The sequence below is a fragment of the Anoplopoma fimbria genome, chromosome 20, assembly GCF_027596085.1.
Source record: "Anoplopoma fimbria isolate UVic2021 breed Golden Eagle Sablefish chromosome 20, Afim_UVic_2022, whole genome shotgun sequence".
Lineage (NCBI taxonomy): Eukaryota > Metazoa > Chordata > Actinopteri > Perciformes > Anoplopomatidae > Anoplopoma > Anoplopoma fimbria.
In genome coordinates this window covers 22,491,299-22,510,037 of record NC_072468.1, presented here as the reverse complement: position 1 = coordinate 22,510,037, position 18,739 = coordinate 22,491,299, and the positions used below count along the sequence as shown (strand labels likewise).

The 18,739-nt window shown below is 41.0% G+C and overlaps 2 protein-coding genes across 3 annotated transcripts; both read left to right on the top strand.

Moving 5' to 3' along the window:
* Positions 1-629: 629 nt before the first annotated feature.
* On the top strand, positions 630-4,883 carry rpz5 (rapunzel 5). Its single transcript, XM_054621172.1, has 2 exons — positions 630-704; positions 2,253-4,883. Exon 2 carries the CDS (start codon positions 2,320-2,322, stop codon positions 3,499-3,501), a length of 1,182 nt encoding a protein of 393 aa, XP_054477147.1. The 5' UTR covers positions 630-704; positions 2,253-2,319; the 3' UTR covers positions 3,502-4,883.
* Positions 4,884-5,122: 239 nt separating this feature from the next.
* On the top strand, positions 5,123-11,634 carry rpz4 (rapunzel 4). 2 transcript variants are annotated; one of them, XM_054621173.1, is made up of 3 exons: positions 5,123-5,228; positions 8,638-8,701; positions 8,884-11,634. In XM_054621173.1, the coding sequence occupies exon 3, from the start codon at positions 8,904-8,906 to the stop codon at positions 10,077-10,079; it is 1,176 nt and encodes a 391-aa protein (XP_054477148.1). In that variant the 5' UTR covers positions 5,123-5,228; positions 8,638-8,701; positions 8,884-8,903; the 3' UTR covers positions 10,080-11,634. The 2 variants fall into 2 exon arrangements, with proteins under 2 accessions (XP_054477148.1, XP_054477149.1); XM_054621174.1 differs by lacking the exon at positions 5,123-5,228 and having other exon boundaries at positions 8,634-8,701.
* The last annotated feature ends 7,105 nt before the right edge of the window (positions 11,635-18,739 follow it).

The following is an 18,739-nucleotide window of genomic DNA, read 5'->3' as shown; positions in this document are numbered from 1 at the left end:
GCCCCCGCAGGGCTAATGTCATCCCTCTTTGCTATGCTTTAAACCAGTAGCTAATCAACTTCCATCACTAATTATCAGATTAAAAGTAAAGTAGGTCAACATTTATCAAATCATCTCAAAGGCTCAAAGTATAATGATTTTGATATTAAGGGTATTAACTTGCTGGGAATCCAAACTTTTGGAGCATGCACAGTCTCACAGAAGTTACAGGAACCAGTTCAGTAGCCATGGCAACCTTGTTCGAGCCATAACAAGAGGGGTTTTGTGCTCATGGGTCGCTTTGCTGAACCCTGCTGCCATTGGTCTCCTTTTTTATTCTCTCTCTCACTCTCCTTGTCTGCCTCTCTTTCTAACACTGACAAACTCACACACAAACACACACACACACACACAGAAACTAGTCTATTTTTTTTTTTTTTAAGTTTTCCCAGGGTGCATGGTGTCCCTGCATGGGGAGTGTTTACAGGATGTTATCTGTGTCAGTGCCGGCCCCTCATCTCTCTGAGTGGGTTTCTGAGGAATGCTGGAACGGGATGGAGGAGTTCCAAAGGGGGAGTGACGAGAGAGAGACAGACACCAGGAGAGAGAGAGAGGCAGAGAGAGGGAGAGACTATATATATACATCCCAAGGAGGCTGGTGCTCACAGGCACAGCTGGACTACTGGATGACTGGACTGCAGCCCACTGGATATTTAGCGAGAAAGGTGAGTTCATCTTTTTCTGCTCTGGTTCTTTATTCAGCATCTCCATCATCTACTTCACCACTTTAACCTAATTAATAGTTTTCCATAAAAGATAACGAAAAAGGAAGAAAGAAAGAAAGAAAGAATGAAAAACTCAATATTCAGTTTTGTTTGTCCAGCTTTTGCCACCTAAAGCTGGCCTTCATTAGAAGCTTTGAGAAATTAGATTTTACCTTCCTTTTTTTAAATTTCCTTAAAAGTAAAATGTCTTTCTACAAGAAAATAAGTCAAACTTTAAGTGACGTGCCAGAGGTAGAGATGAGTCCTTTGGGGGACGTGGTCTTGTTAAAAGCTTACGTATGTGGTTCCTATTAAAGCTCTGTTGCTCTGTAGCAAAGCATATCACTTTGAACGGGGAGACCAGTGTTTAATCAAGTGCTGTGTGGGACTCGCCTTTTTTTCCTTTCACAAAATATATTTCACTTTTTGTGCTGAAAGAAGACAAACTTTTTCAAAGATATTTCCAAACACAAACCAAGATAATAACTCAGTAAGTATTTTCTTTTACTGTTATTTTTTCCCCTCTGAATTAGAATGGAACTGAATTCTGTTATTTAATGACAAATTTAAATTTTAAATGGTGCACTTTTTTGTTATTATCATCACATGGAAATGTAGATAAATTGTAAAAGCAGTGATGGCATGTGGCTGAATAAAGTAGATCTAATTAGTGCAGTGTTTGGTAAGGCTGTAAAACGACACCACTGATCTCATCACTGCAGCAATTATTGGTGAGCCTATTTTCTGTGGTTACACATATAAACCTGTATTTGTGTATTTTTTTCATACCAAAACCTGAAAAAACATATTTGTATATTGTAGGTTTATTTACATTGGTGCTGTAATGGTTAGGGAAGTGTGATTGCCTTATTGAACAAGTGCAGTGGTGGGGATTTTCTTCTCTCAGACCTGGGTGTGCCTTTTTCTGAACTGGATATGGGCTCCAGGGAGCGAGAAATGAGTTAGGTCATTTCTCTTGTGTATTTTACATCGAAGACCATCCTATCGTTACCAAAGTAAATCCCCTACTTTCACCATGTTGTGAACATCTGTGTTTGCTTTGGGTCTTGGCGATTGTTGGAGCAGTAAAAAAAAAAAAAAAAAAAAGGACATCCCAAAGGGCCAATACTACAATGTTGCACAATACGTTATAAGTCATGAGTACACACACCATGTTTGATATTTGTTCTGAATTGCCATCCATGTGTGCCTCGTTTGTGTACTTTCATGAGCTTTTTTATGCTATGTGTCAATGCCACCAAGTCTTAAAAAACGTCCCTGTCATTAGCCGAGGCTCTGAGGGTGCGGCATGAAACTGGATGCCTACATGTGCAGACATGACCTGCCGTTTGCTTTATTGCAGGGTTTTGTTTGTCAGGAAAATGTCCTGTGAGAAAAAAACGTGTTCATGTCAGCTGATTGCATTTGCTTTGCCAAATCTAAGTTTTCTTAAATGTCATAAAATATATAATGAACTTCACAAGGGTTTCATGTTTCTTCTTCTTTCAGGCACCATCAAAGCCTCTGGCATTGGAAAACAATTTAGATTAGTTAGTGTGAAATACATAATACCAAGATGAACAGTGTGGCAGATTGGGTCGTGCAGAACAGGGACAAGATCGAGAAAGGTGTGGAGATCATGGGGCAAGCCTCGGAGGTGCTCGCCGCCACTGTGGGTCAGCTTCACCCCGTCTTGGAGGCCATATTCAAGGCTTCGTCCGAGATACTCAAGAACCCGGAGAGCAAAGAGGCTCGCTACCTGACTCAGCAGTTTGAACTGGTCAACCAGCAACTCGAGGGAATCCAAAATGAGATTGATCAAATTGCCCTGGAGCTGCAGAGGACGTCGATGAACAAGCAGAACTTCGATCGGGAGGCGCAGATGCTCAGCCAGTACGAAAAGTTCCAGGACTTTGTCAACGCCAAGCCAAAGTTCAAAGAGAAGAAAATGGAGAAGTTCATCAGCCATTACGAGAACACCAATGCCGACTTGAACCTGGACGCCCTCTACAATGCCGTCATCGGGGAGAGCACCTCAGGAGACCCCTTGCTTGAAACAGTGGTCACTACCAAGCAGAGAAGCAGAAGGGCAGTTGAAGATTTCTGCGCCCGGCTTAAGAAGCTTTTTGTGGTGGGCATTATCGCCGTTATGGGCCACTCCGCCCTCAAGGAAGGGGTGGTGGGGGAGGAGATAGTGAAGAAGTGGCAGGGAAGGATGGAGGAGGTGGAGAATCGAATGAAAGCTGCAGTGGATGACTGTAAAGAGAACTTTGTCGATCAAGCCAAGATGGACTTGGAGAACCTGCTGCAGGAGAACCCCGGCACTGTCGACCTCGATTTCACCAAATCCCTTCTGAGTTCTCTCGTTAAGAAATTCGACTGGGTGAGCTGGTCCATCAGGGCCTTCCTCGACAAGGAGCGCATTTTCTTTTTCAACTGGCTGGCAGGAAAGGATTGCCACGGAAGTGGAGGAGCCAACTGGTTTGAAATTTTGACCAAGAGCAAAATCAAAGTGGTCGTCTCCTTCTGCGTTGACCCCAAGCCCATTAACAAGAGCCAGATCCAGGAGCAGGTTGAAGGTCAGAAGATGAGGGGGAACATGATGACAGTGGCTATGGCTTTGACCAAGAGCTTCCCCAACTGCCTGGTCCATGCTGTCAGTCGTTACAAGGAGGTGGTGGAGTCAAACAACTTTCATGTGGATTCTTACTACTATGTAAAACACAAAAGAGGCTACCTGTGTATCCACCCTGAGTAGGATCACAGGAAAACACAAAGTGCAGCCGCATACAAGAAGAAAATGATGAGCTACACATACATTTATGAATGTCTTTACCAGAGACCTGGAAATATTTCCATTAAAAATGTAATATTTAATTCAGAAATTTTGTCTTTATCGATGCATAATCTGCTCTGTCTGGCTTCTGGTTTGTGATTCATTGTCTTGCTTGAAATTATGTTTATTTCTTTTACATATTTCTGTCATCTGTTAATGAAACAGCAGCTTTATGGTGTTGTTTTTGTCAGAGCCGTACATCTCCATGCCAGCTTTGACATAGCGTTATGTAATTCATAGTGATTCTGTCCCCATTGGATATTACTTGGGTTAGGCGATGTGACAATATAAGTCTGTTAACAAAGGACTTTGCCATACAGTTTATACCAATGCAACCTTTCCCTTTAATACCTTTAAACATCTCTAGGTGTATCGAACCATTGTGGGCAATGCGGTAAATCAATGATTAGAACTACTTAATGGCTTTTTCGATTTATTTTATTGCACTGATGTTATGCAGTACCCAGATTTTTTCTTATGGGTTATTTTAAGCTTCCCAGTTCATTATTGACCTTTGAAAGCTGTAAAACAAGCAAGTAATTGTACATTGAGTTAAGATTGTTTGCGGACTGCTGTTTCTGAAGTCAAAAATATACTATGTAGCTCAACAATTAAAGGAATAGCTCAACATTTTCACTTGCTCGCTTTCTTGCTCAGAGTAAGATAAGAAGATCGAGACCATGTCTAACACGTCGGTCTGTAATATATGAGGCTACAGCCAGGAGACCGTTAGATTAACTTAGCATGAAGACTTGAAACAGGAAGTGTAAAAACGTCAATTGGCAAGTTATGTGCCGGACTTATTCTTGGCGGTGAAAAGGGATTTCCTGGATCTCGTCACAGAACCAGCGTTTAGTACGGATTAAACAAACAAGATATAACGTGTTAACTGGTGAGACAGGCTAGCAGCTGTGAGACTTTATGCTAAGCTAAGCTAACCGCTTCCTGGCTGGAGATTCATATTTAGCAAGAGTGGTTTCGTTGTTCTCGTCTGGCTCTGTGATATGGTCAAAAGCTCCAGAACAAGTAAATAATTGGATCTTGAGTTAAGATGTTGTTGTCATTTCTCATACAGTGTCTCAATTTGTTTTAGAGAATATTTACCACCTATAAAATGAAATAAAAGAAGTATGCTGTGTTAGCGTATTATGTCGATATAATGTGTATAAAGCAAAATCATTATTGCTGCTTTTGTTGCAATATATTGCTGCAAACGTCCAAAATCCTTATTCCGCAATCACTTCATCAAGATACGTATGTATGTATATGTTACTCTAATTTGTAATAAACACAAAATATATGAATGGTTTTGTCATCTTTGGTCATCATTACTCTGCACTTTTAGAGTTTAAACATATGACTTAATTATTGAAAATCATGATTAATTTACCATGCATAATGTTCTGCTGACTTTAATTCAGAAGAAATCTCCTTCAACTGTAACATGCCATTGTTTTTCAAATGGGTGGAGGTTGATCTGTAATAATATCAGCCACAGCAATAATCTATTATGCTCATAACTTTTTTTTTTTTTTTTTTTTTTTTGTTTCCTGCCTAACTGGGTGTGCCTCTGTAACACGAGAGCCACATGACCAATAGGAAGACAAACAGTCTGGAAGTTAGTGTATTTCTTCCGCAAACTTTTTAAGGTGAGTCCATTTCTGTTAAAAACAATGTTTCATAGTGGACAGGCTCATATGGGTTTAATGTGATGGCAGTGATACAACACTTAAATAGGAAATGATCGATTAAACGTCATCGACTCCTTTCCAGCCTCTATGTTACATAATCTTGCTTTTTTTTTTCTCTCTTTAACACCACCGACGCGCTCTTTCAATAATATCAAATGCGCAACTTCTTTTAATAAAGTCAAGTGGGTGATTAGATGAATCTGCAAAAAAAAATGTAATGCATTTTAAACTAAAATGACTTTTATGGGCGTTGGTTGCCAGATCTGGTGCCACCGCTTCACTTTTTCCAGGAAGTGTTGAACTTTCTGAAGGCGTAATAGACTTGTGTTGCGCCTGTAAGAGAAAACTCCGTCTGTGGTGTTAAACTGTGATGTTTGTTTGGCTCTCTGTCCATCGGCTGTACAATGATACAATTAGAGGCCTTGTACACGGACTGATCGATACGTTTTCCATTAAGAGGACGCATTAACTGGGCGTGTAGTCCTTCTCTCGGTGGCCAGACTGAGTGGTCAGCTGTCAGAGGGTTTGGTCATCTTTGTGTTTCAGAGGAAGCTCTGCCACACAACATAAATGAAACATGAACTATTTCAGCTCTTTTAGAGGCATTATGTGCTTTCTGTTTGATGTAGATGTCATCGTGCATATGATGTTTCGTTTCAGTTTATTTAGTTTTTTTATTATAATCACAAATGAAAATGTTTCTGATTGTAGCCTACTGTTGTTTTCAATCAGTGCATCTCATTAAATTATTAGTTTCAATTAAATACAAGTGGAAATACCACACTGTAAACATTCAAGTAAAAGTATTTCATTCAAAATGTAGGTCAAAATCTACAGTCTATGGTCAAAATACAGAAGAACTATCAGCTAAAAGTACTCAAAGTATCAAAAGTACTAGTTCTGCAGAAAAATGTCCCCTGTGCCTTGCATATTATTATGTATAGCATTATAAGATAGTTAATACAGATTCATCATTGTGCTGTTGTTGGAGGTAGAAGTGGAGCTAGTTTTGACTGCTTTATATATATTTTTCATCCAGCGGTTAACAAAATAAGATGAGGCAAAGGGTCACAAGAAGAATCTGAGGGGCCGTGAGATGATTAATGGGTCAGGAAACAAGAAAAAGAAAAAAGATCTTCTATACACAAATCTCTTTTCAGTTTTGGACTTTTTTACAAAAAATAGTATTCCTTTGGTCCTCAAACTGTTACTTTACCAATCTGGCAACAATTTTTATATGTGTTTGTGTTTGCTTACAACTCACAGACACCTTAAACCTAACTATGGGCCCCAAGTAGACACTTATTGTATAAGGTTTAATGTATTCTTAATCTGAAAAGTAGCTGTCAAATAAATACAATGGAGTAAAGAGTACAATGTTTCCCTCCTGAAATGTAGTATAGGTAGCATGAATGGAAATACCCAATACCTGAAAGTTACAGTACAGTATACGAAAACAAGAACATTTGTACTTTAGTTACTTTCCACCACTGAATATAAGTTGAGATGTTAGTAAAAAACAATACTTGTTATTGGTGTCAGTGGCCTGGCATTCATATCTCTGAGATGCACCTCCAGCTCTCTGTTTCTGAAAATGTGATTTCTTCAAGCACTTTTATGTTTGAACTGCGTGAAGGTGCTTCACATGCACTCAGACTGCAGTTACACCACCCCCGGGACCTTGAGAGAGGGAGAGATATATAACTATATATCAGTGGAAAACAGGAATCACATTTTTAGCATGGTCAAATCAAATAAGATACAGTAACTGTAAATGCTCCTGCATATCCTGCTGGAATTTCCTGTACTTTGTTTTTTGTTGTCCAGGCTCAAAGGGAAGGATATGCAGATATTACATATTTTATATCACAAATACTGCAGAAAAAGAACTCTGTGGTTGACATTATAAAGAAGCTTTAAAGGAATAGTTTGCCAAGTGCTTATTGGCTTTCTTGCCAAAAGTAGATGAGTAGATCAATACCACTCTAATGTCTGTCATTTACATATAAAGCTACAGTTAGCAGCTGATTAGCTTATCATAAAGCCTGGAAACAGCTAGCCTGGCTCTGTTCAAATCTCTTAATCTCAGGACAACCAGACAGAGAGGTATTGATCTTCTTATCAACTGTCAGCAAGAAAGGGAGTAAGTGCATTCCCCAAATGTTGAACTACCCCCTAAATCTTTGTTCAGATCTGTAAATCATTGTTGGAATTTAATCACCAGTGTGTAAGAAATAGGTGCTATCTTGTCACAGACATCTTCTGCAGTCTAGCTAGATTCCCCCCACAGAGCACACCTCAGCAGAGAGAGGAACAAGCTGACAGATTATTTTCCGTTGTCTTGTTGCCGTGGTAATTTGCTGAGTTTCACTGGAAAACGCACCCTTGCCCAGCAAGTTTAACCTCTTACACTTAATCACTTCCCACGCCTGCTGCTCTATTATTGACTGGGCTGGCTGAAGGAGAAACAACACTGCTGTTGCTGCTTCTCCTAAAAAACTGAATACAAACAACTCTCTGAAGGCCAGAAACCTGTGACGACAGCTTCATTAGCTGAGCTGCTGAATAGATGCATAGACGATGAATGTGAGACTGAGTTTGTGAAGCCAGTAGAAGACTGTACCATCTTTTTGGATCAAATTTTTTTCCACCCAAATTACACATTTCCAGTTTTGCAAAGGACATGTCTGAACATGCCTAGAAAATCAATCTGAGTTGCTCACAGTCAGCTTTTTCAAGTGCAAAGAGCAAAACAGGGTTATGTTAGGTCCTTTGAAAAGAAGGACCTAACATAACCCTGTACATAAGAGACTTATTCTGCCAGTAAATAAGATACTTATTTACAGGCAGAATAACAACAGTCCTAACTTAAGGTCCCACTGAATACGTTTTCCCTGACCTTTCAACCATATAACACAGTCTTCATCTGCTTAATTTCTGAGGGGTTAGAAGAGATAATGGCATTTTTAGCATTTTCAGGCACATCATTTATTATTTTAATATAAGTTTTCGCTATTAAACTTGAGCTGAGTGGCAGTGTTTACTAGTTGGTTAGGTCAGCTCTCCTCCATGTTGTTTTCAGAAGTCATACTCAACTAAGAGAATTGAAAGACTACACTGCTTGTTTAAGACCAATAACAGCTACACCCCTACTTCCCACGATGTAAACTTAAAAGTTTCATTGAACCACCTCAATGAAACTGTCCACTTCCTGACAGTAAACACACAAATAACATACAAAAAATTCAGCCCATACCGGCCCTCCGTCACTGCTGAATTCCCTTTGCATTGTTGACGCATTGCTCACTGGGTGTGGCCATCAGCCAGCACCGAAGCTCACTTGGTTGTTTCTCTCTTTCCTTATCAGTTTTTGCTGTGTTGTAAGAGGAGCAAGGGAGCAGGCCACAGTCCAACAACACTGAAACAGAACAGTAAGTAGATCAAGAAAACACAGCATTTGTTCCTGTCTGTAAAACTGAAAGGTCTTATACTTTCTGCCTCATGTGTGTTCAGTTCTTTACCTGTTTGATTGTTCTTAGAGGAGGTTTTCTTGCTTAAATATCACAACAGACTGTTTCTAACCACGTCTTTATGTTTCTCTTATTAAAACTAGTCTGAGTAACATCAGCAAAGATGGCAAACCAGCTACAGCAGCTTGTAGCGGACAAGAAGGACATGGTGGAAACTGTGATGGAAGTGTTTGAGCACGGAGCTGAACTGGTGGCCAGCATCGCCGGCGACCTTTTCCCCATTTTCTCCATCGCTGCTCCCATCGTTAAACTGGCTCTGGACAATGTGGAAAGCAAAGAGGCGGCGTTCATGAAGGAGCAGTTTCAGAAGGTGCGAGATCGTCTGGAGGTGGTCTCCGAGGAGATCCAGCGGATCAACGATGAGATCAAGAAGAGCGGATTGGATGCTGTGTATTTCCCAGTGGAGGAGAACATCACTAACCAGTTCAGGAAGTACATGGACATCCTCAATGCCAAACCCAAATTCCGGGAGGTCAAGAAGAAGCTTTTCCTGGATCATTTTGCCAAGACAGGTGGTGACAAAAACATTATCACCCTCTACAACTCTGTGACGGGAGATAACTTCTCAGGGGAATCCGTGCTCGAGATAACGCTGAACTACGAGGAGAAAAGTCGCCGACCGGTGGAGGACTTCTGCGCCAGGCTGAAGAAGCTCTTCTGCATCGGGCTCATCGCTCTTTTGGGCCACGCCGCTCTGAAGGGGTACGACGAGGAGGACGCGCTTCTGAAGGACTGGGGTGAGAAGATGAAGACTGTCCAGTTGAAAATGAATGCCGTCATTGAAGACTGCATCGTCAGCTTCCCCGAAGAGGCTGAGAAGGATTCCCGTCGACTGATGAGAGGCGAGTCAAACCTAACCAACCAGCAGCTAGCTGATGCTATCATAGAGAAACTAAAGAAGAAGTATGACTGGGTGGGCTGGTCCGTGCGTGTTTTCAAGTCCCCTTCAGGCCTGTTTGCCAACAAGAAGGATTACCACTGCCCGACCGGGAAGAGTCGCTTCCATGTCACTTCATCAGATGAGAAACTTAACATCTGGGTGTCCTACAGCTCCTCGCCCGAGCCTGTGGATAGCAATCACATCCAGCAGCTGATCCAGAGTCAGAAGAAGCTCACGGTGGTGGGTGTAGCCGAGGTCCTGTTCGAGAAGTTGCCCGGCTCCTGCGTGGTCCACACGGTCAAAACCAGCAAAGACCTGGCCTGCTCCTGGAGCTTCACAGATGAGCTCCACTACTGGGGGGAGCACAAGAACTTCTTCGTCTGCGTTCACTCGGCCTGAAGTTTTTAGACGCTGAAAAAACTCTCAAAAGTCAATCATTCAGTTCGTAGGTTACTTCATATTCACACGCTGCCTTAGCCTTCAAATACTACAGTTTGTGCCTTAATTGAGCCTATTTCTAATAATTTCTAGAGATGTCTACTGTTAGTTTCTTGCATTTGGGGTGCATCAAATCAGGTCAATTTTATTAACACAATTCAATATCACAAATTTGTCTTAAAGGGTTTTACAATCAGTCTAGTATACAACAACCCTTTATCCTTAGAATTTTGACTTTAATTGGGGGGAAAAAGGGAGGAAACCTCAGGAGGGATCCCTCTCCCATGACGGACAGAGATGCAATAGATGTGTACAGACTTCCACAAGAAAGCAACTCTCTTTAACTAAGAATAATGACCTTTGATCCCATGCAACTGTGCTTTGTTTACTTCTCAGAACAGGCAGAAAAGCTCTCCCCCTTTTGTTTAGGCTGTATTATATCCATATATATATGTTATGAAATTGCTCTATCCTGTAAGTTGTTGACTTAGAATCCGGCTGTGTTACAGAGATAATGTGTTGCTGGTGGTGATAAGCGGTGACCTCGCCTTGTTGAGGACATATACGCTAAAGCTATGAGAGAAAAACATCTCCAGATATTTTCACAGACTGACAGAAACCTTCATTTTGATTTAATTTCTTGTACTCATCTGAGAAGAATAGTAAACCCTGGGACTGCCTGCTGTACAGCACAAACAAAGCAGAAGATACAAGACCCCAAATAACATTTTCTGTGGTGAGCTGGTGCCCATGAAACTTTATTTACACACCCTGCCACGAACATGCCAAGGCGTAGTGACGGCAACTCTTTGTTTACATACCGATGTCTAGCATAGCTACTCTTGTGTCACATCTTTACCTTTGTGGTTGTGCAACACAAACTGGAAAGTTGTACCTGCTCAAAGGTGGAAGATTTATTTAGTTAGTTGAATTTTGGAAAAGATAAATCATGGGTTGGGATCTTTTGTTTTTCTTTTAGAGATTTTGATCAAAATTTGTACAACATCAACACTACTTTGTAAGAACTATGTTATGTAGACACTGAAAAAAAAGACACCACTGACGTGTTGTTGTTGTTGTTGTTTTGGATAATTTTGTTTTATATTTTAAACCGCTGTTATCTGTATGTGTATATTGTTTATATGATTTCACCTATAAGTTTAATAATGTCTTTACTTATTTTAATATTTGACCAAAACATTCCCCCTTATAACGGTAGATATCAATACAAAATGTTCATGTTGCACTGTTTTTTACTATTTCTATTTTCATACAGTACATTTGGAATATCAGTGTCTTGAGCTGAGTGAAAAGTACACCAAAACAATGAATGTAAAACATCTTCCAAATAAACTAAGTCATACATCATTTGTTTGTGTATTTCTGTGACTGATTCACAGTTTCTCTGGATTTTATGACACAGACACCTCTGACTGTCTGTCTGGTTACAGGACTCACTGAAAAAATGAATCAAATCTGATTTTGTCTTTTTTAGGGGGGATTGGTCATGGTTTTGTGGTAGAAAGAATACCTGCTATAAGTAAAACAAGACCCGTGAAACTGCTCAACTGCAGTGTTAATAATAAAAAATATGTAATGTTAATTATGAGCTTATTGTTTAACAGATCTGGTTGCTAATATTTGAGGTTACTCTTCATTTCCAAATGTGTGTGCTGTTTATTTATAACATAAAAAATGCTTCTCCTTTAATACCTTTAATCTTGAAAGCTAAATGGACAGTACCACATCAAATTCCACTCCGGTGTCATAGAGCGACGGATGTAACACCCAACTGCTCTGTGGAGAAATCTTTCATCTCAGGGGAGAAAAGAGAGAAGAGAAAAAGGATATTCTGGTTAGCTAGTTTGGAAACACCCATAGTGCTCTATAATTATGTGGTTGTGGCTTTTCTATCTTCGGCGTGTAAAGATTCATGGCCCTGCAGTGCTTTACACTGGCGGGTCAAGTGCCCAAACAGAAATTAACAAGTGCAAAGGAAAACAAGTGGATCAAAGATTGTCGTCTGGATGTATTTTTACTGCGATTTCTTGGACTGGACATTTAAACGGAAGCAACTTCTGAGTAAAGAAGCAAAAAAGAAAAGTCACAAAATTCTGTGGACCTAAATTCAAAGATGTCAGATTTAGATTTTACGTTGTTCATTATTTGATCAAAGGTGACATACTGCCTGTCTAAAATCACAAGCACCTGCTACCTGTAAGAAGATCTGTAAAGGCCAACACAGTGAACTCAGGCTAAATGTGACCTCTGACCTTTCATGACAGAAGGCATAATGAATCATATTTACAATGAAAGAGGAAACTAGTATTTCAGGATAAACATCTCTCATGTTCACTAGAGATAACCCGTCAAACCAACCCTGTCTTCTATAAAATTACATTCCAATACTAATAAACTGCATTCTCAATTAAGTTTGAGGAAAATGTTTTGTCTCCAAGATTACAGTCTCAGTTTTAAACAGTTTTAAACCTGTGGTTGTAAATTTAAACAAAACAAAAACGCAACTAAACTACTAAGTTAGGTTAAATAAAAAACATCATGGTTTGGCTTAAAATGAATATGATGCGGGTCACTAACAGCTGTATCCTGGGTGAGAGTCCTGTGATTGACCCATTCACCCTACCAATTTCATTGTAAGGGAACTTAACTTTTAGTTGACAGGGCTGTTCAAACCATGCTGGCTTGACCGACATGCTAAAGAGATGTTATCTGTTGCGCTGGTTCCAAACTCTACCCGGCCTGTTGGTCTGCATCCCCCAACATCTCCAGAGATCAATCTGACGAGTCACAATACAGGTAACAAGGTAGCAAGGAAAGTAAGAGGTTTATCTTGACTTGTCTCTTTTCTTCCGAAATACTGTTTAGTTCCACTTCTTCAGGACTCTAGAAAATGTTAAAATGATCTGAGAAGGTGAAACTCATTCTTTGCTTGAAGTGCCTACAGCTCATAGAAATATGTAACCTTTATAAAAGAAGGAGCTGCCAGGGCGTCCTGCATGGGGTGAGAGGTGTTGTTCATCAGGGATGACAGCTTGGCCATCATCCTCCTGTCTCCCACCACCTCCACCGTATCCAGTGGACACCCCAGCACACTGCTGGCCTTCCTGACAAGTTTGTTCAGTCTCTTCTTGTCGGCTGCTGAGATGCTGCTGCTCCAGCAGACCACTGCATAAAAAATGGCTGATGCCACCACAGAGTTGCAAAAAGGTCTTCAGGAGTGCTCCCTGCACTTCAAAAGACCTCAGTCTCCTCAGCAGATACAGTCTGCTCTGACCCTTTTTATACAGTGTATTTGTATGATTAGTCCAGTCCAGTTTATTGTTCAAGTGAACACCCAGGTACTTATAAGATTGCACATCTCAATGTCCTGTCCCTGGATGTTCACTGGTTCCGGAGGACAATGTTTACCCCGGCGGAGGTCCACCACCAGCTCTTTGGTTTTACCAGAGTTGATCTGGAGGCGGTTCTGCCGGCACCATCCTATGAAGTCCTGGTTCAGTTCTCTGTATTCCCTCTCATTGCCGGCGGAGATGAGGCCGACGATTGCAGAGTCGTCAGAGAACCTTTGCAGGTGGCAGGTAGCAGAGTTGTATGTGAAGTCCGATGTGTAGATGGAGAAGAGGAATGGAGCCAGAACGGTTCCTTGTGGGGCCCCTGTGCTGCAGGACACCCGATCTGACTCACACTCCCATATCCTCACATACTGTTGACGGTTGGTGAGGTAGTCCAGGATCCACGCAGTGAGGTGGTGGTCCACCCCGGTCTGCTCCAACTTGTCCCTCAGAAGCAAAGGCTGGATGGTGTTGAAGGCACTGGAGAAGTCGAAGAACATGACTCACAGTGCTTCCAGCCTTTTCCAGGTGAGAAAGGCATCTGTGTAGCAGGTAGATGACAGCGTCATCCACCCCGATGCCAGATTGGTCGGCGAACTGAAGAGGGTCCAAAGATGAGATCACAAGGGGGTGGAGGTGCACAAGGACCAGCCGCTCCAGGGTCTTCATCAGGTGGGATGTTAATGCCACCGGCCTGAAGCTGCTGAAGTCCTTGGCCCCCGGGGTCTTTGGGACTGGTACCACGCAGGACGTCTTCCATAGCTGTGGTACCCTCCCCAGCTTCAAGCTCAAGTTAAAGATGTGCTCCACTATCCTGCACAGCTGGTCTGCGCAGGATCTGAGGAGCCTTGAGCTGATGCCGTCCGGACCCGTGGCTTTTCTCACCTTTATTCTCTTCAGTTCTTTTCTCACCTGGTTAATTGAGAGGGACAAGTTGGGGGAAGGGGGCTGTGTGCTGTAGGTTGTTGGAGTGGGGGTGGGGTGTTGATGGAGTGCAGTGTTTGAGGAGTGTGGAGGGGAGCCGAGTGTTGTGGAAAAGGGGGTGGAGGAGGAGGAAGAAGGGGGGTAATCCACAGGGGGTGCAGACGATGGGGGCTGCAGTGGCAGGGAGGTCTGGGTGGGGGGAGGGGGCTGATTAATTCTGTTAAAGGGCTGATTAAATCTGTTAAAGAATGAGTTCAGATCATTCACCCACTGTTGGTCCCCCACAGGTTGTTGGTTGGGCCCCTTGTGGCCAGACATGGCCTTGAGGCTCTTCCAGACTCCGCTGATGTTGTTGTTCTGCTGCAGCTGATCCTCCATCTTTGTCCTGTAGACATTTTTCCCTTCCCCTATCTTCCTCCTCAGCTCCCTCTCCCTTGTTGGGGATTTAGTGGTTGTGAGGTGACATTGCCTAATCCGTGGTCTAGTGCTGCATACTCTCTGTATCTGCATCTACTCCTACACAAGTTCAATCATGGTTATTCAATTTATTTAAACAAAAAGTCACAAGCAGGTCTCAACAGACTGTAAAGAGACAGACAAGCAAACCCTGAAAGGCATGGTAGGTGCACAACAATAAAATGTACAATACTATGGACAGAGACGTGGAGTTAAAGCTTATATGAACATAAAGGAGAAACAGGATTTTGTCAAGCAAATACATATAAGGATTTCTTTAATAACAGCAGGAGCTTTGTCCAGAATTTGAGGAGCTCAGACAATCTTTTGAAGTCAGGAAAAATACTCAAATTACCAAATCTGGCGTGCAGAGGAGACAGACCTTGTTGTCTGGATACCTGTTTGCCAATGGAACAAGACTGAGACAGAAATTTCCCTTTGCTTTTTAATGAAGCAAATCTCTTACAAGTGCTTTCCAAGTTTCCACTGGCAAGTGAGTTACATCAATGCTTAGTGAGCTGAGACCCACAAAATGCTTCATCAGCAACTTATAGAGAAAGAAAACTACGGAAAACCAGCCTGAAAATGATCAACCTTGACAAACATCTGCAGTATGGGGGACATTTGGAAAATTTCTGGATATATTTCTAACCTGCAGTAACTTTTTGGGAATTTGGGGAAAGTGGACAAGAGATCATCATCTTTTCAGTTGATGTGACAAATGTTTTAGCAAATAGTTGCATTATTTACACATCCAGCAGATAGATAGCAACATTATCATTCATTTGGAGTCGAGTTTATGGCCATCTGATAAATACAAGTCCAATATTCACTTTCTTTTAGCTCTGTTGTTGGTCTCCACCACCTCCTGTTCCGCTATGTTCACCAGCTAACTGTGACTGTCTGCTGTTTGGCGTAGAGCAGGTAGTGTACAGCTTTCTGCTGTGGCCAAAAACAGTGAGTGAACCAAAAGGGTTAGAACTTACATTTCCATGATTTTACACCTTGACCTTGAACATAACCAAATATCAAAGTCAATGGGATCCATGAGGAGAATAATGAACACACCAAAACTTTGACTTGTTCAAAAAGAGCAACAATTTACAAAAACTGTTAAGAATGGCAGAAAAGAGAAATACAAATGCAAAAACCCTGCTAATGAGTCCATATTGGAACCCATATTTATCTAAATGTATGCAACTACAAAAATGTGAATCCAAACAAAACCTCTCTGCCGGACTAAAATAAAACAGCAGAACTAATAAAGTCATACACGTACAAGTTTTTGGTGCCATCCTGATCTGTTCTCCTTGCTACAGGCCAGTTTCTGTCTACGCCCAGGTGGGTTTAAGGGGCTGCTGACACAAAACATTGGAATAGGGGATGTGATGCTTTTAATCAGACCAGAATTACTCTACCACGAATATGATTTGGCCACACAGCCCTGCATTGAGCCCGGCCCGTCAGTTGACCTCAGGAACGCAGAAAAACATCACGTGGCAACGAAAAGGATTCGCCCGCTTTGCAGGAATACATTGTGCTGCCGTCCATCACCTCAGAGTAATCTTCCACTCTGCCTTCATTCAGTCTCAGTCATCATCATTTGGTTAAAAAAAAAAAATGTGATCACATATCTGAATTGGATGGTTCAGGTCAGATGGTGGGAGGGGCCAGTTTTCTGAGAGGCATCATCTGCTCAAGGCTCTGACTAAAGCTTATTTATAGGATTAGGAAACAATTATGTTTGGTGTTTATCCATAGACTGGATATATAAAAGTAAACATAGTCACCGTGACATGATTGGTTTGTGGACAGCCATTTTGAAGACTCAGGCTTTGCATTATGGCCGTCGCCATCTTGTTTTCTTGCAACCAAATGTTACAATAAACTTTCACGAACTGAAAACACACTGTGTAAGGGTTCAAGTTCTAAGACAAAAACACAGACAACTCTCATAACAAGGACCTGTCAATCATAAGGAAGCCCCGCCCTAAAGCATTCCCTGCTTTATGGTCTATTTGACTCTAAATTAACCATAATTTACTAAATAAACATCATGCTGTATTGAAGAAGACTTGAAAATAGCGATTGCGAGCATAAACTCATCTTTACAATGTTTACTGATTTAATAAATCAAGTGAGAAGTAGGATCATTTTCTCATAGACTTCTATACAATTTGACTTCCTTTTGAAACCAGACAAGCCCCCCCTACTGAAAGGTACCAAAATAAATGCAAGTTTAGGCACGTCCACATTGGCTTCACTTTTTTCAAACCTGCAGGTTTCTGACTGTGTCTGTCATGAGGAACCTGAAATAGATTGTTGATGCTGACTGAAGTAAAGGAGACATCAATACAAAACTCAATAAAGTTTGTATGTTACTAATATCTTTATGATCACACAGTGCCAATCATTTTCCGTTGGATTTTTGAAATTGGCAACTGTTAAAGCAGCTCTACTCAATGTGTTTTACTGTGGATTAAAAGTTTGGGTTTTTGGTTGATAATATGTCAATGTTTCATTTACAGTTTGCTGCGCTGCTCCCATGTGGCCAAAAATACATTCACAAAATGTTATAGTTTTTGATTGGGGTCGCTATTTTAGTGACAATATTATGACTTCTGCATGAAGTAAACTGGTAGCCATAAAGAATTTGTGGAATAAAATAAAAAAGTTTAAAATCCCACAAACTTCTTGATTTATAATCTCAATCCTCAAACACATGTTGCCACTCGGTACCTCTTGGACCCCTTCCTCACCCTTGTTACTGTGATCCTCTGTCCTCCCTCCTCACATACCAACGTCTGGACAAGCCCCAGCAGGCTTATGTGGCACTGCATTCTGACTGTGTCAAAGACAATCCTCTACTATGGAGCTTTACAGGGGTATCACAGTTAGGTCTGGTATTGTCCTCAACATGTAACCTGAGGCTTCGTTCAGGTCCTTTCATACCGCTTTTCTTTTAAACATTGTATGAGCAGTGACTCCAATGACTGTTTTGCAGTATCATAACAAACAATGACACCAGCACAAACTATGCAAACCCTTCAGTCATCATCTCCACCTCTTCAGTATTTAGAATAACTCCTGACTGGTTTCTCTCCCATTACGCAGCAAACCAAATGGTTAGAAAAATAAAAGACACTGTGACTTGAGCTGAGAACATATATATCTGTGGCCAACAGTAAAACAATGTTGTTCTGGTCAGTGAATCAGTATTTCTTTTAAAAACCTTTTTTATGGATCCAGATAAGTATCACTAAGAGCAAGACTTTCTTTTACAGGAAAACTATCAACACCTTTAAAACACATTAATTTATCACATGTGAACATATAACATATTTATCACATGTTGAACATCTATTCACGTGTGAAAAAGTCACATAGGTATTTGTTTTTTGTGCATTTCAAACGTGATGAATTCCCATCATATTAGTGCTTGTGATATTCGGATATTTTACAAGTGAAATGTAAGAAATCACATATACAATTCTACATGCATGAGCTTATGTGAAACAGCATTTCCCATGAATTCACATATATGTACGTAAGGTCTTTGGACAGTTCATATGTAAAATACTTTGTGATATTTCATAAGTAAATATCATATTCCATGTATGAAAACATGAACTTCACATGCACCTTTTTGAAAGGAAGTTGGGGTTTAAGGGCTTAATGCTGACTCAGTTTTAATAGTAAGGGTGCTAAGTAAATATTTTAATGCTAATTTGTGAAAGTTTCAGTCTCCAATCCTGTGTTTTGATTTTGTCCCTGTGAGCTGTGCCTTTAAATACATGTTACGTAGACTTCTTACACCTCATCATTCAGGATCGATAACACATGAAAAACCCAGACATACCTGTGGCTCTGCCTTAAGCCGCTCTGTGT

Bases quoted from the DNA above. Each gene is read 5' to 3' on its own strand.
- rpz5 (XM_054621172.1), top strand. From the start codon at position 2,320: ATGAACAGTGTGGCAGATTGGGTCGTGCAGAACAGGGACAAGATCGAG.
- rpz4 (XM_054621173.1), top strand. From the start codon at position 8,904: ATGGCAAACCAGCTACAGCAGCTTGTAGCGGACAAGAAGGACATGGTG.